This window comes from Corvus moneduloides, chromosome 3 (assembly GCF_009650955.1).
Source record: "Corvus moneduloides isolate bCorMon1 chromosome 3, bCorMon1.pri, whole genome shotgun sequence".
Taxonomy (NCBI): Eukaryota; Metazoa; Chordata; class Aves; order Passeriformes; family Corvidae; genus Corvus; species Corvus moneduloides.
In genome coordinates this window covers 84,985,152-85,009,865 of record NC_045478.1, presented here as the reverse complement: position 1 = coordinate 85,009,865, position 24,714 = coordinate 84,985,152, and the positions used below count along the sequence as shown (strand labels likewise).

The following is a 24,714-nucleotide window of genomic DNA, read 5'->3' as shown; positions in this document are numbered from 1 at the left end:
GCCCCGCGCTGCTGTCATGGCGGCTCCCTGCGGCCGCTGCCCGCACATGGGCTGAGGGCTCGCGCCGGCAGCGCGCGCGTCTCTGTGGGCGCGGGGGTCGCGGCCCCGAGCGAGGCGGCGGCGGTGGCTGTGGGGAGCGGGGCGGGCCCGGGCGGCGGGACCATGCTGGCCCTGGAGCGCGCCCTGCTGAGGGGCTTCCTCAGCGCCGCGGAGTCCCTGGAGTGGAAGCAGGGCGAAGTCGCGGCCGCAGGTGAGGGGAGGTCCCCGCTCCTTGTGCGTGTCCGGAGCCACCGCACTGAGCCGGGGCCGCGGCTGACGGCTCAATCCCCTCGCGGGCGTGTTCATCCTTGGCGCCTTGTCTGCTCCTCACCGAACTCGCGGGGGAGGCCGTGGGCTTGTCAGGCTGGAGGAGCGGGAGCGGCACTGCCGGCAGGGCTGAGGCGACAGGAGCGGCCGGGGCTCCGCAGGGTTCCGTGGTCGCTCTCGGTGCGAGCGGCGGAGGCTGCGGCCGCAGCGGTGCCCGTGCCGGCAGCCGCCCCGCCGCCCGCCTCATGCGGCACTCGGGAGGCTCGGGAGCACCGGGCTCCCTCCGGCTGCCTCTCGTGTGAAGGGCTGCCTGCCTGCTGGAACCTGGCAGTGAGGTGAAACGCGCCCTTGGAGCAAAACATGGGAAGGAAGAGTCTGGCATGAGCTGCTTGTTCTATATTTATTAGTTATGCGGTCACAGTTGCTTGAGGGATCAATGGAAAATAGTCTCTTGAGGGGACTTGGTTAGACCCAGCTTTCCTGCAGGGGAACGCAGCAGCTTTTAAAATGTAAACTTTGTCATGTGAAGGTACTTCCATATTTCAGGCAGGCTGAAAGTACAGTTGTGCTCAAGTCATGTGCCATGTTGTAGCATATTGAAAATCTCATTTATTCTTACCTAAGCACATACTGAATTTTGGAAAAGAACCATACAGTGCTAATCAGCTCTTATTTCCTTATGTGACATTTCATTTGACCTTAATCATTGTACTGCCCAGGAATGATAGCTGATGTGACTGACATCTGTCACATCTGTCTTTTCAACGAGAGTTATGTATGCTGTTTGTGTTGTGGGGTTTTGCTGATTGCTTTTTTTTGTCGGGTTGTTTTTTTAGGTTTGGTTTGTTTTGAGGCACTTTAAGTAGTGTGCTGCTATAAGATGTGGGGGAAACTTGTTGAGGAAAGGCATCTTGCGGTAGAGATGGAAAAGGGTGGGGTTTGTGATGATTCTTAGTCATCATTTACATGGGCCCTTCCTATTGATGATCCTGAAAATAAATTTAAAAGCTGTGTCCTATAAAAAGCTATACACAGAATCAAAAGCAGATTTTATGTGCTTACAGTTATGTTACTGGAAACAGAAGAACCTCAGTATTCTTCATTCATCATCACGTGTCCTCACAGCCCATAGTTATTCTACCAATTACAGCATTGCCTGTCTGGCTAATTATAATCCAATATAAAGAAGTTGTCATTTGGTGAGAGAAAGTGTCTCCAAAGTATAGATTGGAGAAAGTCTCTTGTTATTTCTATTCTCTGTGAGGGTATGATGTCAGCAGCATTGTGGAACCACTGCTATTCTTTTGTATATGTCATTCCAGGTACAGCTTACAGTGTTTTTTAAATAATACACAGCACACATTATTTCTTATATCATTCAGTAGATCATTGTGGAGAACAGAAGTAAACCTTGGTTGACAGCATGGTGCAGAGACATTAGAATGAATGAGTCTCTGTCACCTATTCCTACAGTCATCCATTGCTGTTAGTGAAGGTGGTTCTGCCCTCGGTGTTCCTGTATTTCTGAAATTTAAAATACTTGTTTAGCTGGATGAGCTTGGGGTTGGTATTCAGATCACTTCTTTGCACAGCTGCTGCTTGTGTGGATTCATGGCTGTGCCAGTGTTAAATTGACTATCTCGGCTACTGATATTAGTGCAGCTACAGTAACACTGTAACAGGGAGCTGCAATCCCCAGGTGGAATCACACATTAATAGTAAGGCACTTATCCTATGCATTTCCTCAGCTGCACCATTACCCACACCTGCATCATCTAGTCAGAGACCAGTTTAGTACATCTGCATGAGTTGCAGCCACAGCTGCAGGGTAGGCAGATAATGGTTTTGCTCAAGAACAGCAGGTTTTAACATGGTCACATTGTTCCAACAGCTGCTGTATTGATTGCATGGTAGCATATCTGAAGATAGCTCCTGTGAATAAAGTTGTAGCCCGGGTCAAGAACTTGGTGGGTCTGAAGCTTCTTAGAAATAAGTGTATAGCATTTCTTGTGTTCCCTTTGTCTTGAAATCAAGCTTAAGTCATGGGTCTAAATCCATCTTAGTAGTTACTGCTTAGAATCTGCTCCATATGCAGGCTTTTCATTGAGATAATATAGTCGCCATAGGAAATAATGCTTCTGTAAAGATAAAATCTCATTGCCCATTGTTTGTGGGTATTTTAAACATGTAAATAAAGGACTGAGCAGTTTCTGCAGTTTTGCATAAGACTTTATTCACTGAATTCTGCAAATACTGAATCACTTTTATTTGTTTCATTTCCCCCAGATCGGTTCTCTAGTCTGTGAAACTTTTGTCTTATCTATAGGATTTACTGTTCATTTAAAATGTTTTGGAGGAAGAAAACCCTCTTGTTATAATTGATGTATTTTGAAAGGCCATCCATTTATTTTTCCTGAAATTTCAGTGCATGTTTTTGTTCTACATTCATCTGGTCATTTGTGTTTTACTGTAACTTTAATACAGATTATTTTGAATGGACACCTGCTAGTGCTGCTCTTGAGTTTCAGTGCAACTGTACTTTCCCTGCAGTGTAAATGAAGATGCATTCTTTAAAAGGGGAGTGGCATATATTTTTGTTTGAATAGGTGTAATAGGTCTTGAAAGACAAAATTGTTTCAAAGTTGACACTCATTTCTGTGTTGTTTTTTTTTTTCTCTTCCAGAAAGTGGATCATTATTGCAGTTGATGTTTGATGGGAAATACGAGGCAATATTTTCAAATTCAGCCATTCAGAATGTTTTCAGTGCATCTCCTGTGACGGAAGAGAACATTGACACTTATTTGGAGAAACAGATTCTAGCATACCTGGATTGTTCTGCAGAGATTGATAACGTGGAAAGGTGGAAATTATTATTTATTATATGGAAGATTAATAGAGGCCATGTTTGATTTTTACAAAAAGCACTTAAAAATGTATAATTTGTGTAGGGCCTTCAAAATCCTTGCACTGACAGGAAAGCAGAAAACAAATTTCTTGGGTTATCCCCTCCCAATCCCTTGGGCATCTATTCATTACTATCCAGTGAAAGAAACAATGATGTTGTGATATGGGGGTTTATTGAAAACATTAGCTTTATTTACAGTGATTACCTCAGAAGCTGCTGGTATAAAGGAGCCACAAATGTAAATTCATGTTGCCATATATCATCAAACAATTAACAATTTTCTCTCTGAAATGTTGTATTACATTTATGTGGCTACTTGAAGTACTACATAATGTTACTGTCCAAGCAATGCCTGTATTTCTAAGTCTGACTTATAATAAGTTCTACTCCTGTTAATGTAAAAACGAGTAAGGTGTTACTCATGGGTGCTGTTCATCAATTAATTATTTTCTTCCCAAGACTTTCTCTGATAGAGTCTCTCTTAATTGTACTGTATATGCTAATTTTTGCTGTTAAGGAGCCTGAATTTACTGTTTACAGTTTGCTGTGTAAGTGATGAACAGACTGAAATCTGACATGCTAGGGAGAGTAGAAGCAGAAAACTATATGTGTGTTGTGTATATATATATTGATATTGCAAAAGGTGAAAAAGTTTTGCCAAAAGAAGACTAAAAGATAAGAGATGATAAAGGTTAAAAAATAAAAGTAAGAGGAAAGTAATTGGTACCAGTTAGTGTTGGCAGAGTACAAATATATGTGTTTTGGTATGACAGACATAAACTTAAGAGTTTTTGCTAAAATATCAGAGTAAAAAAATAGTTGGCATGTTTGAAAAACTGAGCTGAGATTTGTTCATGATCATAGTGTGTCAAAAACTCATCTTGTGATGTGGTACACAATACAGTGCACTCCTGCTTTCTGAGTTGGAGTGTTTAGAGGTTTTCCCTGTGCATGGTTTTCACTAGGTGTTTCTTGTTTGTTTGGTTTTTTTTTTGCCCCTTACTTTGTTGTGCTATTACTGTTAAATACTAGCTGGAGAAATTTTTCAATATTTCTATATTCTGTCACCTTGCAGTAGTTTGAATAATGTGACAAGGAAAGAAAAATCAGGACTTGAAACAGACTCAGTCATGATCTTAATTACTGCTTCAAATATGTGTTGCTGCCTTTATAAGCCACTGAGCTTCTTGAAGGTAATCGTAATCTATATCACTGGAACTTTATACGTATCCTGTTAGAGTGCACTCCCACTGCACACAGCAAAGGAATTTGTTTCTTGGCTGCTCACGCTCCAGCTCTTTGGTCTGAGGTTTTTCTTGTTCACTCTGCAGCTTTGGGCTGCATTAGAAGCCCCCTTGCCAGAAGATATGGAGGCGGATCTGCAATATTTAGCCTTTCAGAAGTTGACAGAGGGCTTTCTGCCCAAAATTACAGACTGAAGTTTTATTCAAAATAAAAGCAGAGTCTTCAAAACCTATCAGTGTCTGCCAGAAACAGTTTTATTTGCAGCAGTCAAGTGAATTTTTCAAGCTCCATTAGTAATAATTTAAGAAGTTTTGGGGGCTGAGGGAAGTAAGTTGTGACTTTCTCTTGCAGAAAAATCTCTACTGAAGTTGCTTGTCTGAAAGACAGATCATTCCCTGTTTTAGGTAGGCGCTGCACAGCACTTTGATCTGTACTGTCTTGGTCTCTGGTGACTTCCTGAGTTAAAATGTGTCACAGTTATTTTTCCTACCTGCAGGCCCTGTGTCCTGTGAAGGCCTTATGGAAGGAACAAATGTAACTTTTGCATCCACACTTTGCATTGCTTATGATGAAACTGCTTGGTTTTTTTTTTTTGATGCCTAAAATGTAATTTTCTTTTTCCACTGAGTGATTCAAAGGAAGTACAGCAAACCTTTCAAGTTCTAGCCCAGAAAATTCAGTAAGACACTGATTTTCTCGTGACTTTTTGTAGATGGGATAAATTAAAATAATTTTTTTTCTTGAACTGAAAGTTGTAATTCTGGAGATTTAAAAACACAGTAGGAATTGAATTCAATTGGAAACAGAAAGTTGGATAATGTGAATCTTATTCTTTTTGCACAATATAAACAGTGCAAAGTATGTTTTTTTGATAGTGTTAAAAGAACTCTTAAGGAGTTCTTTTTCTGACGCTAAAACTGAGCAGCTTGAGGGCAAAACAGCTCAAAATTTGAATCTAGACTGTAATTTCTTTGGACATAGCCTGTAACTTTTTCCACTTTCAAATCCATGGTTCTGTAAGGAAAATGATTTAGCATCATTTTAAAATTTGGTGCTACTTTTTATATCCCTTTAACTGATTGACTTCTTTTCCTTGCCCCAGACACGTTTTCGCTATGGCACTTTTAGCCTTTATGGCTTAAAACTTAAGCATCCTTATAATAAATGTGTTGGATAGGAGATCTTTTCTTTTGCTTTTTTCCTGCTATTGCTACTCAGTTCAATGCTTAACAGCTATTTTCTATAGAAAATGTAGCTTCATGGCTGTATTTTAATCAGCAAAATTTGGAGGATGAAGCAATAGGATATGTGTTAACCATGTAGAGGGGAAATGCCTTTTTTGTTTTTTTCCTGAGCCCCGTATGAAGGAGGTGCATTCCTTGCCTGACCTACAGTTTGCTTCAAAAGACTGGAAGGAGATAATGTGCAGGTTCCAAAACCTAAAGAAATAAGGAAATGAGCTCTAACATTTTGGTTTTTGTTGAGCATGTATTTACTACTTTTACCTTATTCAACATATAAATGAATACCAAACTTGTCAAGAGAAATCTATACAATAAAACTTGTTATGATTTCCCAACCTGAGCACTGTATGGTATTTCTGGTATTTCTCATGGAGCATCTGATGGTTGGTTAACTGGTGTGCTATATGTAATGAAAAATGAAAATGAAGAAGTTCTTGCTGTGTCTGCAGCTTGCTTTGGTGTTTGTGAATTGAAAAAAATAGCAAAGTTAGACTTTGAATAGCTTTGGCTATTCTTCTGTAATTTCTGGCATCACTAAAAAGAACAGAAACCTGTAACCTCTAAAGCATAAGCTGGCTATTGAATATTTTTTTCTTTTATTTTGTTTGTAAATGCTAGATTATATGCACATCTCTTTTTTTTTTTTTTAAATACAAATGCACCATTAGTCTTTATTTTTGAGGAAGATTTGATACAGCAATAAGAGTATTAGAGTATATATAAGCACATGATTCTGCATCATGAAGAACAATTAGACTCGGTGTAAAAAGTGTTAAAAAAAAGGGAGCAAAACCCCCATTCACATAGAGGAAGGAAAAACAAGATGAGTGGATACAGACATATATCTAACGATAAATGCAAAATAAATTACGTAGGTCACCATAGCAAGGGGAATATTTGCAGCAGTCTCTGTTGCTTTTCAGGGAGCCTTTGGGAGGTGAGCATCTGCAGGTCTGCATTGTAAGTGTGAAGGGCAGTCAGGGAGACAGAATTAATTTTCTTGGAAAAAAGAATAGGGGATAGGCAAGGAAGGGTCAGCATTTGTGGGGATTACAGCTTGAAATTGGTTTTCTGATACAGAGTGAGTGATAAGGAGACTGGGAGTTGGTCATGAATCTGAAAATGGGGGAAAAAAAATTTGGTGGTGACAAATTGAACAGTGGAAAAACAGTATCCCAGCCAAAGTAATGGATTTGGTTATCAGTTGTTCCAGAGTCATTCTGCATGGATAAAACTGTGTCTCTTCAAGCAAGTTTGCCTACAGATAGATACCAGTAATATTAAAATAAATAAATAAAATGTTACTAGCAGGAACAGTGTAAATGATAAAATAATGAAAATTATCTTCAAAAGACTAGAGTACATGTATCAAACCACAGTGCTTGATTGACTGTTCTGTGTTACCTTCCAGAAGCTTTGAAGCATAATTTATCATGGGAGAAAAATTAGGAAATATATACCAATGTGGATATTTTGCGTGTAATGGTAATAATTTTGTATACAATAATTGTTAGTGCTTTGTGTTCTTGAGTTATTTGGAAGTTTAATGGTAATCTTGGATATATTTTCATATTTCCTAGTAGATAGTTACTGGCTGAATAATGATAGCCAGTAAGTGTTACCTTGTTTTGTTTGACAAGAACTCTTTATGCCAGTCCTTGTTCTCTAACTCCCCTGAAGGATGATTTTGGTTTTTTGGTTTTTTTTCTTTTCAATTAAATGTTCCCCACCCCTGCTTTCTTATTGTTCTACATCTTTTGTCGCATTCTTGCCCACCAGCTGCTTGTTTGTGTGTGGCTTTTCTATTTTACTTTGGTTTTTAAGGGGTTGTATAACAATTCATCCTTTTGTTTCAATTGGAAGGCTCTTCCATCTCTAAGTTTCTGTTTTACAGAAAGAAATGACTAGGTTTTTCTGTTTCAGTTATGCTCCTTAACATACCAGTGTTTATATCAAAGCTGCACAATAAAAATGCTAACTTTTTGTAGTTAGGAGGCCTGTTCTCTATGTGATAGGGCCGTTGTCGATAAGGTTCTAAGTCATTAAGGTATTATAAAACAAACCAGAAGTTTGTATATAAATCTTAAAAGTCTACACCTGTTAAATGGACCATTAAATTCTGAGAGATTGTGCCCTGCCTTCTTGGAGACCACATAGATTATTTGTGTGCTAAAGAAATCATAGTAATGTAAAATGAGCTTAGTCTTGTAGATAAAGAAAATTTTGCCATACCTGGTTTCAGAAATGAAACAAAGTCTCTTAATTTCATCTTTCAATAAATTACTATTATTTAAAATAAAAACCATGATAAAATAGGTATTATTTACTGCCAAAGTATCTGAACCAACTTGGAGGTAGTATTCTGAACTTTTTTGATTTCAATTGATTTTTTTATCAGAGGGAGTGAAAATAAACAAGTATGTTGAAACAAAAATAAGCTTGCTCTTTTGGAACGTATACTAATGTGGTATTTTTTCTGTGAAAATGCTGAGATTTGGATGTATTATAAGAAAATAAAATAACCATGCAATAGGCAAATATTGGATTACCTGCATCCTTTGCTAATCTTCTGATCTCTGATAGTTATGTACAGCCTTAAATTGTGAAATATGTGAACTAAATCTGCTTCCAGAATGTTTGGCATTAGTTACAACCTTTATAAACAAACATGTTTCCAAGACTTCCAGTTTCCCATGGGCATTCTTGAATATTCCATTCATTGTATCTTCCTCACAGAAGAGTGATTTTTTTTTTCTTTCTTTAAACCTGAGGGTTTTGAGCTAGCACAAGATTTAATCAGCTCTTGTAGCCTTAAGTGAAAATATAATATGTTGCTAATTGCTGTTCTTATCTATCTACATTGCAGGCAGAGGCTGATGTTTCTGCTTGGTGTGGGCAGTTTGCAGCTCTTTGTTCAAAGCAATTGGACTGGGCCTCCTGTTCAGTTAAAGCTTCAGGATTTTTTGCCACCTGCATTGTTACAGAAATTCCATGAGGTACGTTTGGATTCTAATAAGCCGTCCTTTTATTGTCACTGCTTTTCACAAATAGCCATAACACGCGTGTCAGAGAAGGCACATCTGCAAGGTGGGGTGCTAGAAGGAATTGCCTTAATCATCGATCCTACTGGCCGCTATTGCAACATCTTCAGTTATATCAGCAGTGTCCTAAAAGTAGTTACTGTTTCTCTACCTGAGATATTTCCTGCTGGAAATGTTGGGTTTGAATGGAGAAGATATCTTTAATATAGGCGAGCATTTACTCAAAGGGCATTTGCAATCAATAAACTTTTTATGTGTTTATTTTGGGATACATTCTTAGCTGGATCAAAGAAAGATGTTTATAAATGGCTTAGAAATTTCCCTCCTTAGGGAAAGGTAGAAGTTGCATATCTTACAAATAGCAGAGTGTTTGGCAGATGCTAACAGTAGATTTGGATGCTCAGTATCCTGTTAGGCTCTTGAATGCCAAGTGAGCTGAGGTAATATTAGTACAAAAATGCTAATTTAAACAGAGCTTTTGGAAGCAGAAGGGAATGTAGGAGGTGAAACTGAGGACTGTCAGTTTTATTTATTTTGTCATTGTTTTATGTAGATGACTAGTTAACACCCTAACTTCTTTTAGTGAGATGTGTGTATTGTTTCTCATGGCAGTACCGAAGTCCAGACTCTCATCACCTGTGGTTCAGCACAGCTTCCTGATTTTTCTTTCAGGGTTAAAGCTGTGGTAAAATACTGACTACTGCAGCGTGTCAGTGAAGAATGTATCAGTAGTCTCTGCTAATGCTAAATCTGTACACGAGTTTGAATTTAGAATTTCCCTAAGAATAAGGTATGGACCATGAGCAATGTAAATGCTGTAAACTGTGAAATGAGGGAAAGTTTGAGTATATGAAAAGTTCCATGTAAAACTGTTGGCTCTGCTGCCTAATTGTGGCATGTTTTCCACAATTCATTAAGTCCTGCCTTAGGTTCATTTGCAAGGTTGTATTTCTGAATAACTAATTCAGATACAGTATTGCTCCTGGTTTTTAAATAGATATTTATAAATTTGTTTTATCTTTTATACACAGTGTGTATATATAGGCTTCTTTTTCTCTTGATTTTTGATACTTGAAATACAAATCTCATCTTCTGATGACTAAATAAGTAACAGTGGAAACCAAGTGTACTAAACCTTCTAGGGTGTGAAATGAGTTAGCAGGAATTTTGAAGTGTGCTACCTCTGAGGAGAAAAGGAGTTCATTTTGCCTTTATATATAGTAAAAATAATAAAACCTAATATCATTCATTCTCTTTATATTTTTTTATAATATTTAACATTACAATATTGAAATATTCTTACAAATTTTGGGTTCTGTTTATTAGAGAATTCTATATTCTATGTTAGTGTGTATGCAGAGGTTGCAGTCTAATGCAGTCTGCAGCCCAAGGTGATGCTCATAGGATTGCTGTCACTGACAGAGTTCAGAGACCTGGAAAATACTGTGTTCATAATTTCTATTAACCATTTAATAAAATCATAAAATGGTTTTGCTTGGATGGGACTTCAAAGATCACCCAGTTCCAACCCCGTGGCCATGGGCAGGGACATCTTCCACTAGACCAGGTTGCTCAGAGTGCCATTCAACCTGGCCTTGAACACTTCCAGGGATGGGGTATCCACAGCTTCTCTGGGCAACCTGCTCCAGTGCCACACCACTCTCACATCAAAGAATTTCTTTGCCTAAACCTACTCCCTGTCTGTTTTAAGCCACTCTCCCTTGTCCTGTCACTACATGCCCTTGTAAATAGTCTTGCTCCATCTTTCTTGTAGGTCCCCTTCAGGTACTGGAAGGCCACAATTAGGTCGCCCTGAATCCTTCTTTTTTCCAGGCAATTTCATGTATTGTCTGGAAGAATGAGATACTAATTCCCTGTTGAGTAAGGAAATACATGATCTCCTGTTTAGTTTCTGTTATATTTCTGCAGTGGCTGTGAATGTGATGCTTTGAAATATGTTTGCTTATGCAGGGGTGGTATTGCAGAAACTAAACTGGCAAGAGGTTGTAAAGGAAAACAGACTTGAACATACTTTATTTCTAATGAGTGCTCCATCAGACTTCCATATTGCTTCAAGGTTTAGCTATTTATGTATTCAGGGAGAAGTTTGCCTTTATTTCTATTACTGCTATTTGTATTGTCTTCTGGCATGTTAATGTTTTGGTTTTTTTTTTTTTCCAAGAGCACTACGTGCTTATGTGCTAAAATATAATATCCAGTTCTCTTCTTTATTAGTCTTAATTCAAAAGGTTTTGAATGATGTTTTGAATTATCTTTATGTACTTTTCATTCCAAGGATTCTTGGTATATAAACACTCTGTAAAAATGAACATCTCAAAAAAGTGACATTTCTGTGATTTTTTTCAATCCAACTTTCCTCTCTTGCATATGCAGATATTCAGAAAAAGTGGGTTAAAAATGGAATTCTTAACTTTCTCCATCTGTTGTAACCTTCCATATTCTGTCATCAAGACCGATACAATCCATTTTTAAACAGATCTTCCATTTTTCAGGTTTTCAGACGGAAACGATTTTTTCCCACATCAAGATTAAAAAAGTTAGGTCTTTCTGTTTCTTTTAGCCTGCTCTAAGTAATGTCACTGAATTTCAGCATTACAATGTCTCATGTATTTCAGAAATATTTAAAAAACTGTTACTCTTATTTTCAGAACACTTTATTGGATTAGTCTTTGTTTTCAGGGTATGTAACTGCTGCCATTTCTGTCCTTGGAAAGTTTCACCTCTGGATCAGTGATCTGCTCCCAGATAACTTCTTTTCTTGCAAGTGCAGTAAGGCTGCATGAGACTATAATTAGTTCTAGTGAAGAATAAATAAAATAGCCTCTTTAAGATGGGTTGCTAGTAGGGGGCCTCTTGGATGTCTTCCATGAATAATATTTATGACTATGTGTATATTATTTCCCTTTCCTCAGATTGATTCCAGCCTTCTCTCTAAATTATGGTTGCATTCATGTACTCTATTAAGATTTAGTTTCATGTCCTGCAGAACTGGCTTGTGATTTTCAGAGTTCACTCAAAAGCATTTTAGTTATTAGATGTATTTCACTTTTCTAAAATAGCTGTGAGACTTTACCACACCAGTTAATAGTCTGATTGATACTACACTGAGTTTTTTTAATGAGTGAATGTGGTGAAGGAAGATTAAAAATTACTGAATTCTGGTTAAAATGGATTAGCAGTTCTTGTTTTGAACTTGCTGGGGTTAGACTAAAACGTTATTAATAAGCTCAGTGCTTATAATAAGTGGCTTATAGGAATGGGCTCCTTGTGTCTTAAAAGAATTGTCTCCTTGCATGTAAGGGAATAAAAGGTACAAAACTGTTGAAGTTGGAGCATATTTATTCTGCCTTAGGTTTCAGAGTTTCTATGTATTACTTCATACAATTGAGCTTAGTATTTTCAGTGGATGAACTGGAAAAAAATGTGTAGTACTACTAATGAAGACCACTGATGATTAAGAATGTTGTGAGGACAAGCTGCTTGTTGCTTTATTTATCTGATTTCATATTCACAAGTGGAGTATATCTGGTAACAGTGAGAAACTCCATCTGTAAGATCTCAATCTGTTATTTGATAATACATGTAAATAACGGGTAGGAATCCTCCAAATGCGTGTATCAACAGTTCCTGCTCTTCTTTTTGTAGCTTCCAGGCTGATCCCAAAGGATAAGTTTTGGAATGCATTTGAATAATTTGTTTTCCTTATGTTTTTATTACTCCTTCTTTTATGCATTATTTGATCCTTTTCTGGAAGAGACTGAAATATTGCCACATTTCCATTGGCATCTATAGCTATGTTCATAATTAATATGAAAAACACCAGTGCACTATGTAGCACTACTGTCTCAAATCCAGTATGATTCCTTGGTCTTGTTAATTCAATCTGTTGTGAATTCCTTTTTTCAGGCCCAGATGCTTGACTTCCATTAGCATGAACTAGCTAGGAAGAAAAAACTCTGTGCTTGACCAGCAAGATATAGGTATTGAAAATTATGCAGATTTCTCCCTCTTGTGGGGAATGTAAGGATGGATGATGAAGGCTAAATATGGAGGCAGAGTCTTGTAAGCAAAGATAGTCTGCTAAAGTAGCCTCCAGTCTTGTCCTGCATTCCCTTTCTATGAATATAGAAAAGAAGGGGGAATCTTAATGCAGTCACTTGAAAAATCCTCTCTTAATAGCGAAGCAAAGTCACTCTTGTAGCGTATATGAACAAGAGTTTTCATAACCAAAGTACTTCTACATGTAGCGCTCTCAGGCAAGACTTGCTTGCACTCGCGCACCTTGATTATCTTCAGTCTGGACCTCAGCTCTCCATAGGTTACCTGTTGCTGATTTGGTTTGTAAAACTGGAGACAGCTTCCTCTGTAACCTTACCTCCTTTGCAGAAAGTGGAAGAGAAAAGCAGTTACAAACAAAAGCAGTTCTTCCATCACCTTAAAGTCTAAAGAGTGAATTCTGTTTTCAAGGACCAAACCCTTGGCAGATAACCTCAGTAGATCCGCTGTTAATCTGGAAGATACATCACCTTAGCTTTGCTAAATGACAAATTATTGTGCAGTAGTCTTTTGTATTTTTTTAAATATTAGAAGCCCAGTATATATGGCTTAGCAGCCGCATGCAGCAGCTTCCCAAAGTGATAATTTGTTTGTCCCCACCCCACCTTCGCTTCCATTTAATCAAGTCTTCCTGAGCCTTTAATCTGGCTTTGTCTACTTCTTTATGTCTGCACTTAGCTTTTTATATATAGAGGAAGGACCCCCAAGACAGAAGGAGCTGATGAAATGCTACAAAGGCCAGAGTGGTTCTCAATACAAAAGTAAAAGCCTGCTGAATGCTCACTTTGCTTCTAGTCAATATCATTAGCAAGAAAAGAACAGTAATTCCCTAAACTAAAATTCTCATACAATCTATTTTTAAGCTATTGAATGTGAATGCAGAAACTTTTTTCTGATTTTTGTCATTACTCAGGTGGCACCAGTTTTGCTGGGAAATACTTTTGAAATACTGTGAAAATTGAAATACCCAAGGGTACTGTCCACCTTGCAGTTGATTTAGGGCTTTAGTAGTAGTAACTTAAAAGTAGCCATTAAATTACTGTTTGGAAGTTGAATACAGAAACAGCTGTGCTTCAGAGATTAAAAAATATGGAACTAGGGTGAATTGAGCTTCATGTGTGTATTCAGTCAATGGATGGTCAAACAGAACCCTTGCAAGTCCAGCAGAAACTGGATGACTACAGTGATTGCTCTGCATATGTTCACAAAGTAGTTATCTAGTATATGTTTCTGTGCTATAAGAAAATTACTCCTGAATAAAATAATTATACTTTTTGATGTCAACTTTGATGAAGAATAGAAAGACTCAGGTCTCCAGTAACCCAGGTTTACTAGGTCAGGAGCATTACCTTAGCAAGTCTTGGGTTGTGGCTGTTTTGAGATACGTGAAATTTTTGAGCTACAAGATAGGTTCAACACATTATATATTTAGGTGTTTAAACACAAGAACACAAGCTCAAAATTTCTTTTTGCTCTTAGCCAATGTTCTAGAGATTTTGGTGGACTTTGATTCTTAACTTTGCAGTCCTTGAAGCTGTAACACTTAGACGTCTACCTCTTACTTGTAGCTGTTCTCTCATCTTAAAGATTACCTCAGGGCAGTGAATTCTGCATGGATAATGCAGTCTTAGAGCATAAGCTGCAAAAATGTGTATGTTGGTTTAGACTTTCTCAGCTGAAGGTAAAGGATGTCTGCTTTTCTGTGTGGGATTTGTTTCATGAGAAAGGACATGGATTTGTTAAAATAGAAGATAGCAGTTCTTTGGCTCTGAGACTTTTTGGCTTCTTTTCAAGGCTGTAATATGTCATCAACTTTCCCTTCTTCCTCCCTCATTATTTGTTAATGTTACATTAGCAGGACTGGGTTTTGTAGTGAAAGGACTTGAAATGTGAAGTTGAGATTAATTTGTTTCTACAGTGCTTAAACAAGTATAGATAACTAAAGCATTGCAAGGCTGTTCTTGAAAAAGGTTTTAAAGCTAATCTCCTTTGCTTTCCCATTTAGTATTTTAAGTGTGGTCTACTTTGATTATAGAAAGAATCATAAACATGCAGATGGCGAAAAAGTTTACATTAAACTGAGAATTGTATTGAGTGTCCCACTATGTGTGTGTATGTGTGTATTTGAAAAATTAATCTTTAGAAGTACTGATTGATGACTTTCCCCTCTCAGAGTCACAGATGTTGATAAGGGTCTTCCTTTCTGAATGGCCAGAGATGCGACAGATCTGGTATATTTCCAGCTGGCAGTTTCTTTCCTTTATTCTCAAGTGGTTTGTCAGACTGTTATGATCATCGCTTTCCACAGTGCGATTGAAATGACTGCAGTGATGTCATACAAGAATTCTCCTTTGTCCCAAAACATTGTCTGCAAAGTAGATATATTTTCAATGCTAATGCAAACTAAAAAATTCCTTGGTAAACCAGAATAAACTTGAAGATTACTCTGTTATTAAAAAGCAATCTAGGGGATTCATGTAGCTTAACAATTTTTGTCTTCAGTGTAACCTGTTGATACAGGTATTGCAAAGAGTTTCAAATAACTCAGGAATTATGTTATTTGTTTAGTTTAAAAAGCTGAAATATGATTCAAATAATTTACATCTTGGTTGTGTAGACTGATTAAGAATCTTCCGCAGTCAAGTGACTTCAATGCAAGCTGTCATTTAACTTTCTCTTCTGCTTTTTCCCTTCCATTCCCTTTTATTGCCCCTTTTATACCAACTGAAAACTAAAACCCTGGGTTTTTGTTCACTAAAGAAATCTGCCATATGAGAACCAGGAGTAGACTGATGAATGGATATCTCCCTGAGCCTGAAGATAAACTGCTTGAATGCTTTCATTGCAGTAAAAGGGAGGGGAGAATAGGTGACTGTCAGATGACAGTCACCACTGAGAGAGTCCCTGGAGAGCTACCTCAAGGCTCTTAAGTAAAAGAGTTAGTATAGAGAACATCATATGGGAGTATATCCAAAGCAGGGAGAGGTTTTTATTTGTCAGACAAAGGGAATAATGGCTCTAATATTGCTGCTCTGATGCCACTCCAACAGGAAGCTCCCTCTGGGGAAAGAAAATGATAACACATACTGACATCACTGCAGGAATATCTAGTGTATTTCGGTGCTGCAGGATTAATTTAATTATAAAATTGTTTTGTTTCTGTAACTGCAAATTGAATGGCATGGATTTACCAGAAGCTTTTCTCCTTAGATCACGGGAAGGATTATATTACTGGAATGTGTTTGGGGATAGTTGACTGGATGACACATTCATTTCAGGTGGGAGGAAATCAGTGTCTTGCAGATCATGTTGATGTGGTGTATCAGGACAGCAAGAAACAGTGCAGAATTTACCATGATTTGCTAAAAGGTTGAGGCTCCAAGAGACTGAGGTTTTGGCTTTATTTTGGTTTTGTTTTTTGTTGGTTTTTTTTTTTTTTTTTAATGTTTTGAGCAGACTTTTTCCTTAGATATTTTTCTTGTTCTATATTACATTATTTTTTAATAAACTTAAGTTTCCTGAAACTTGTCTTCTTTTTTTTTTTTTTTTCCTTTTTTTAGTCAAAAATGCTGCATGCAACTATTCTGAAGATGCTGGTTCTAGATGGTGAATCAGTCTATACCTTGACTTCTCATCCTATTTTGCTGCTTTTAGCCAGGGTAATTCTTGTGAATTCAAGACACAAACTCACATCTCTCCAGGTAAGAAATATGTGACTAGTGACTGACTACCAGCTACTCCTTAATTGGTTCTCTCATTCTTTTCTTCATACCTCATTGAATGATTCTAACTTCCATTTCTTTTTCTATAGCTCTGAGGTTCTTCTCTCTAAGAAACAGTTAGGACAAAAAGATTGCAATTATTCACAAGTATCTTCTTCTTAAAGATAAGCTATACTCACTGTCTTCCCCAAAAGAGAGGAAAAGTGTCTTCATTAGCTGGAAAATTAGAAAATTTAATACAACCAGCTTTTTAAAGATACGTACTTCGTGGTATTTGTCAGGGGGTAGCTGGGAATGCTCTATAATGCAGCTTACATATCCTATATCCTTTTTAACAAGCTTTTGGGTACTGTTAACCATTACTGTATGAATTCTAAGTCTAAATCTCTGTTGTGTATGTGTGTTAAAAACAAGAAGACATGATGAAGTGCTTCTTAGAGGGTCTCTACCTCCCAGTTCAGCAGCAGCGTGGTTGGTAGCAGGGCTCTCTGGAAGTGGGGGACTTTTAACAGCAGCAACTTCTCTTTATTGAATTCCAGTTGAACAGAATTTGGCTAGAGATCAAAATGCCACATGGCCTCTCTTTATGTTTGGCTGACAACATCCATTCCCAGCTGGGTCTTTGTATGAGTGATGAATTAAACTGTGTGGGAGATGTTGGCTGTACTGCATTTCTGGAAGCCAAGTTCTTCCATCGTTTTCCCTGTTATTCACAGATGAGTGCTGTTGAATTTCAGCAACTGGGTCAGTCAGGGAAACAGAAAATGTACCTGGTGTAGAGAATTCCCCTGCTACCTCCCCTGAGAATGTCATAATGGGGGGCTTTATTCTACGCAATTGAGGTTCAATTATTTGTGGCTACATAAAGTTTGAATAGTAGTTCAAAGGTAACAACTGATAGGAACTGCTTTCATCAACAGGTTGGTGTAGCAATTAAAGCTTGCCATTCTTTTTGCTTTCAGGTTGATTCAAAGGTGGCCTCTTAATACTTTGGCTGCTTTAATAGTAGTGCATATAAATTTAAAACAAGGTAAAATACTTCAAAATATATTATCTAAAGCATTAATAAAGCCCGGTATGCTATTTTATATGGAAGAATAAATGCTTAAAAATCATCCGCAAGTTTTCAACTTGGCTCCCAAAACACTTCTGATAGAATATTGCACACAGCTCAGGTGGCTTATCTGAAACTTTAAAAATACATTCTCACTGATTCTAGCATTTCTGAGTGGTAAGCATAAGGCCTCAGGAAATTGTATAATTAAACTGGATACTCAGTTGTGTGGGAAAATTAATACTTCGTGGTATAAAGCTAAAGTCAAGTAACTTGAAACTTCTTATTTAAATTGCCTTTAGGTTTCTAAATAAATGATAAAATGTTGGGATCTGACCTCTTTCACAAAGCCTGTGTGCCTTACTCTGTCCAGCTTGATATCAAAAGTCATCTTTCATTGCTCTTAGAAATTGATGCTATTATTCTTTTTGATGGTTCCTTTCTAGGGACATTAGAGTCAGCTCCATGTAATTGTTTTAGATGTTTGTGCTTGAATACTGCACAGCCCTTAGATCAGTCTGATGGAAGGATACCTGCATAAAAAGTTCAGAAGATGGGTGCTTCTAAAGCACTCAAACATCTTTCATAGAAAGTGATTGGTGTGCTAGCAGCACCAGAATAAATAGCAATCGTTAGAGCCTCTGTAGAGGTGTGCTCTACATTCATGGTTTATTATCTTAAGTATAATTTTGAGACTAGAGTATTAAAATTAACTTTTTCACATATTTTCACCTGTTGCAGTTAGAGAGAGGGCTAAGAGACTGGGAAACTTACTCTGTGTGTACATGGCTTTCTAAAATCAGGTATTTCCTGGGCTGTGGTTCAGCTCTACCTGCTGTAGAGTGAATGTTTAGTTCAGTAACATCTTTGCCCTTCTGACGTTCAACATACAGACATTAGGACTTTCAATTGTGATTGTAATATGTTCTCAAGAGCAATTCTGCTCCTATTCTGCCTCTCTCAGGCTCCTATATACTGCCACCTGAAGAAATAAAAAAGGTCAAACAGAACAGGGAAAAATGAATAGAAGGGTGACGATGGATGGTCAGAAATACTGAATGGCTTCCATACAAATGGTAACTAAATAGTTTAGGACTCTTCAGGCCAGAAAGTTTGCTGAAGAATGAGATCATGGCTTTCTATTAAAATAATCTATGTGACACAAAAGAAGATAAGTAGGAAACAGCTGGACTTTGGGTTTTGGTTTTATTTTGGTCCTTTTCTGTTACAAGGGTTAGGAGCTATGAAATCAAAGTAGCAAGTGGCTGCTCCAAAGTAAGTGCATGCAAGTATTGTTTTTTTCTGCTGTTCACAGCATTTCTTACCAGATGGTGGTACTAAAGATTTGCAGGGTTCAAAGAGCAGTTAGCGAAATTAACAGGGAGAAAATCCATCAAACTCTTGGAGCACTGTAGAGCTGCCTGGATATGTTCGTCTTTATGCTAGGTTATGGTTGTTTTTTTAATAAAACAGCTATTTTGGACAGGCTTGTACTTTTTAGACTCTAGAATTGAAAATTCTAGACTACAAAATCTGTATTTTAAAGCCACTTTCCTTTTTTTCTTAATGCTCTGTACTTGTTACGAACTTGAAGCATCTATATTTTCTTTTAGGCGTTACCTTGGTGGACTCTAAGATGTGTAAATATTCACCAGCAGTTGTTGGAGGAGAGATCACCTGAGCTATTTACTCTGGCCCAGACCTGTATAAAACAAGGTATATTTCTAATTACTTGTTTTATTGGCTTGCAGCATCACTTTTAAGATAGCACAGGGGAGAGGCATTTGTAGTCATAACTGCTATAATGCTTATCAGACACTCAAATAACTGCAAAGACTAGAGAGGGAACAGAATTTCACTTAAGCTGGCATGGACTTGTAAGGCACATGCTATTTTTCAGCCTCTAAGATGAAAATGTGAGCGTGGACAAAGTTTTTTTTGACAGTGACTTGTTTTGAGATTCTTGGATATGGTTCTCAGAAATAGATGATGTAAAGTACACCTGAATCTGTAGTGAGTTTTTTTCTGGCAGTTTTTGCTGCCTGGTGCCTCTTAACAGTTTGTTTATTTTCTCATTGAGGCCATCTGGTATTTCAAACAAGTACCTTCATATTCCATAAAATAAATACTTTTAAACCTTTTAAATTGTCTTTGAGTAGGGCTTGAGTAACCCACTTGTCTACATCAAGTTCTCAAGAAAACTTTGTGTTAGTTACTAGAGAAGAAGACCTTCAAATTCAGGAAAAATTGCATTTTTCTCAAGTGTTAGGTCAGTATCATCACTTGAATAGAAGACAGCTGCAGTGATTCCCTGCTGTTCTGTGGCAGCCATTATGCAAAACCAATGGGACTCTGTGCAGTTTCCCATCCATTTGGCTGTGTACCAAGCATGGTACGGGGTGCCAGAAGGATGTCATAAGTTTGGGACATCAGTGCTTCTGGACCGCTATGTCAGTACTAGTGATGATGTGAAGCTTTTCCCCAAAGGTCCTTGAAGTCTCAAAGTGCCTAAGCTTATCAAGCACTGTGAGTAAATGATATTTAGGTAGTGGTAACACCGCTTCTCAATGTGTCACTTGAGTTCATCATATGGCTTTAGCACAAGTAATCTTGTATTCAGCTCATTGAAACTTGTTAGGTATGGAAAATCAAGTTGTAATGCACAATTGAAGATTATAACCTGATTTATTTTTTCCTTTGAAACTGTATCAGTGTCACTCAGATCAAAAGTTGCATTTTTGTGTTTTCCAAGTGTAACTGCATGTCCAGTATTTTCTAGGCTTGAATATTTTTAAGTTACTAGTTTGTAGTTTTCTTTAAAAAATCTCTAAATCTCATCTTTGAAAAAGTTGTTGCTAGGCAAGATTTATCTAAGCAAATTTTGATTTAGTGAAGTAAAAAATTTGTGTAAAAACTATGTTCAGACTTAGCAGCTTTCTGTATTAAGTGAAAGGTTTTGAGGATTAACAAGCACTGACAAAAAAAAAAAGCCTAGGAGGTTTAAACAGTAAAGTCTATTCGTGCTAGAGCTGACAGTCAGTCTCTAAATTCGAGTCAGAGAAAGTGTTTAAAAAATCCTTGATGATACCACTTTTTCATATAGTAAGACTTTTTAACACCATTAGTAAAGCTTATTTGAGAAATTAAGCATCCATTAAGGAACACAGCTTCAGTGCTATAACTGGGTAACCAGTCCTTTTTAAGTACTGTGATGCTGTGAGCTTTTTTGGAATTCTTATTATCTAAATATTTTTGCAAAATGCAGAAATAAAGCGTGAAGCAAAAAACCCACTTCCATTTAAGAATGATCGGCATGAACCATTTTCAATGTAATAGTCTGTATTTGCAGGAATGTTCTCTGTAACTTACTGTACTTTGATAGAACTTAAATACATAAGAAATAAAAATGCTTTTATGCTGGGTGAAAAAATGTCAAGTCTTCTTTCCTGAAGGCTTCAGATCTGTTCACAAAAGTATTTTCTCCTGTTCAGATGGAGAACGTGATCTTTATCATTCAGCAAATCAGTAATTATTTAAAAAAACACACAAAAACTCAACACGCAAACAAAAAGCAACCAAACAGAAAATGTCGTAAGAATCCTAAAGCACCATTCAATACTCGATCTGCTGTTGAAACTTCCATTTGAAGCTTACTATTTAAGGGGTGGGCATTAGCTCAATATTTTGTTCTTATGTTCCTTAGAAGGGCCAATACAATCATAGTTGTTTCTTCTCTGCAGAAGTGATATTTCCCAGTTCAGCTTTGCTGTAAAATGTAAGCAAAGATTGACCTTTTCTTTATTCTAGTAGCAATCCTTAGGTCTAAAACTTGCAAAACGCTTTAAATCACATACATCTTTTATATACTGTCAGTGAATTTTTAAATGTGTGAAGTGTAAAGAACAACAGACTTTCCCTCATGATATTTTAAATGTATTTTTAAAATACCATTCTCCTGGACTACAGTCTCATTTTTTTCTTTTTCTTAATTTGCAGTGACAGAAGCAGAAGCATTGTTCACAGGTGGTGAAAGCTGGCACTTAGCAGTTCAGTTCCATCTTGAGTCTGCCTATACATTTTTGTTTTACTATGAATATAAAAAAGCTAAACACTGTTTCAATATGGCTAAAGACATAACAAAACTGCAGATTAACCTTACAGGTAAGTTTTGCTTGTAAAGTCTACGAGGATGATTGGTTGGACGAAACTAACCTATGGCTTGTTGGGGGTGTTTTTGACATATCCAAGTAATAAAAAACTGTACTTTGCAAAAGCTTGGTGTTTAACAGGTAGGTCTTATTTGTCTTGCAGGAATTAGTATTGCTTGGAAGAGAAGTATGACATCAAGTTAAAAAATTATTCCTAGATGGGTATTTGAGAAGTTGGGGCATTATAATCCTTCTTTCTTGTGTTTCATGTCAAATTCTAGGTCTAGTTGCATCTGCTGGTGTCATGATGAATATTTTTTGTTTTGTTTTGTATGTTTGGAGACACTTATAAAGGAGTCTGCATGATGATTTGATGCAGTCTTTCCCCTTTTGTGCCACTAGCCTAGATCTACTCTGTGGAAATAGCTTTAAGAAGTCACTCCTAGGACTGGTATTACCACAGGAAATAAGAAGGGAAGTCAAATTTCTGATGAACAGAAATCCCAGGGATTCAATCCCTATGGAGACTTTATAATTATCCTTTCAGAACCTGTTCGTTGGCATCAGGAAGATCAGATTGCTGCACTTACAACTATACATGGATAGATATGGATCTATGGTCTAGCTGGTCCTGCTAGGTAATCAAAATGACATAAAATCACACCTTTTCTGTGTGAGAACTTATGATTGTACCCGAGTAGAAATGCAAAAAATCTTTATCTAGTTTTTTTTCTGTAGACTTATTAGTGGAAAGCGCTAAGGAACTGAAACTTACAGCTTCCTTACTTGTTAACATCACTGTATTTCACAAGGCTCATGTTCCTTCATACCTAGGTTGGAGCTGCAGCTAATCCTGTTCATACCGTTAATCAGTTTAATAATTTATTAAAAAATGCCTAAGACATCAGCAGCAAAAAAACCCCCTAAAACACACAAAAACCCAAACAAAAACCCAAAGAAACACAAACTCTTAACAAATTATGTGGAACTCCATGCTCATTTATTCAAAGCTTACTTTGAAAGATCTGTAATGGAAATCTTGTGGCCTAATGCTTTTGTTTAACTATGATTGATTATATTCAATGGTATCTACTTAAAACATGGTAGTTTATATTTGAAGGAAATCTATACATTTCAATTGGTCCTACCCTTTTTTTCCTGTATGCAACACAATCTGTGCATGTGGTGTGTTCCAAGTGTGGCCTTTATAGCCAACTTGGTATTATAAAGTACTTCTCTTTAAAATTAGTCAAAATTGTTCTTGTTTTTTTAATAAAAACATCAATATCTATGATGGTACTCTAGCTATAAAAATGCAATTAACTGAGAACAAGTAAAATCAAAGAGACAGGTGGTTGGTTATGCACTGATAGTCTTCATGTTGGATTTTTTTTTTCCTTTAAAGGAGATCTTCAGATTTTGGATTAATAATTTCCTTAAATCTAATTTAGAAAAAACCCTTCTTGTTTGGAGGAGAAAAAAAAAAGATTGGATGCAGTGGAATTATTTATATTTTTTATTGCCAAGAGGTTATGATAGTCCCAGAGAAAGATTGTGGTGATACAGCATCTCAGAAAAAAACCCCAATGTTTTGTTCCTAAATGTTCTGTGGTTTATCTCCATAAATCTATTAGCATAGCTATGTCTAACCTGAAGGCAAATGAACTGAACATGTGGGAATTGTTGGCATTCTAGACAAACTCATTTGACGTGCATGTTTGGGCTAAATGGGAGGAATGTTACATCATCAAAAAAGACTTCAGTTTAATGTAAAAATTCAATCTCTAGCAAAGACATTTTTAAGGCTTTTGGGAGGAATTTCCTTTTTAGGAAAGGATTTTGAGAGGTTTATGTGCATTAATGTTTGTAATCCTTACTAGCTGAGTATTGTATTACAGCATGGAAATAGATATTGTTCTTAAAACAGATTTTAGGACCAATGTTTTCCAAAGTTATTTCAGTAATGTGTGACAAAATTATACTTGGTTTGTGTACTTTTTTTAAGTCCCATTAATCCAAGTATGTATTGTGTTCATCTTTTATTAAAAAGCATCATTATGTCCCTCACAATGAGTCATAACCATCAATAACTCTACAAAACAATTTCCAGTAAAAGAGAACACTGTGATCCTTCTTGCGTATAAATTTAGTGAATTGAAGGGTAGTAATCCAAAATAAATTTAAGGTCAACAGATCTAGAGGATTAATAATGCTGAACTCTGAGATATGTTTATTCTTTTCATGCCCAGTAACGTATCTCCGGGAACTTTTGATATGAAACAGAAAGTTTTTGTGTAGATTCCTTTTACTTTGTGAGGATATACCATGGAACCACAGAATGTTAAGGGTTGAAAGGGACAACCTTAAAGATCAAGGACAGTGACACTTCCCAGTACAGCAGGTTTCTCAAGGCCTTATCCAGCCTGGCCTTGAACACTGCCATACATGGTGATATAAACCAACCAAATTTTTTCTCAGCTTTAACACATGTGATACATATTTTTCAAGTAAAAATAGTGTTTTGTCCCTGTAATAGTAAGGAATTCTTAGGTTTAAAAATGGGATGGGAGGTGTGTGCATATGAGAGCATAAACAAATCACAATTTCTGAGTGGTAGTAAGCAATTTTTTGGAATCCAGAATAAGTTTGCAGTGTTTCCTTCAGCTGTTTAGGCAGTAAGACATAACAGGAAGTGAATTACAGCATAGTGATTTTCAGGCAATATTAAAATAGAGAATTGAAGGCTACTATGTAAAATTAGTATGAATCTTTAGCCAGTATTTCTCTCTGTGTCTCTTCTCTGCAGTGTGCTGTGTGATTTTTAAAGTGATATTTTTAGAACCTTTTTCATTTCTTCATAAACTCTTAATACAGGGCTTTTCCACTAAAAGGGGTAATTGGCAGAAAAGGAGAAATCAGTTTAATTTCTGGCTTCCCTACTCATCTCTTTCCACTTTCAGGAGGAAAAATG

General features: G+C 37.0%; 1 protein-coding gene across 3 annotated transcripts in view; it reads left to right on the top strand.

Moving 5' to 3' along the window:
• TTC27 (tetratricopeptide repeat domain 27) overlaps positions 1-24,714 on the top strand; it is a 113,397-nt gene continuing 88,683 nt past the window's right edge. Inside the window, exons 1-6 of one of the 3 annotated variants that reach the window (XM_032102539.1) lie at positions 1-250; positions 2,990-3,167; positions 8,568-8,697; positions 16,380-16,520; positions 19,209-19,311; positions 21,592-21,756. In XM_032102539.1, coding sequence (XP_031958430.1) covers positions 163-250; positions 2,990-3,167; positions 8,568-8,697; positions 16,380-16,520; positions 19,209-19,311; positions 21,592-21,756 — 805 coding nt within the window. In that variant the 5' untranslated portion in view covers positions 1-162. Of the gene's footprint in view, positions 251-2,251; positions 2,274-2,989; positions 3,168-8,567; positions 8,698-16,379; positions 16,521-19,208; positions 19,312-21,591; positions 21,757-24,714 lie in introns of those variants that run through there. The other 2 variants (XM_032102538.1, XM_032102540.1) reach the window with 2 other exon arrangements.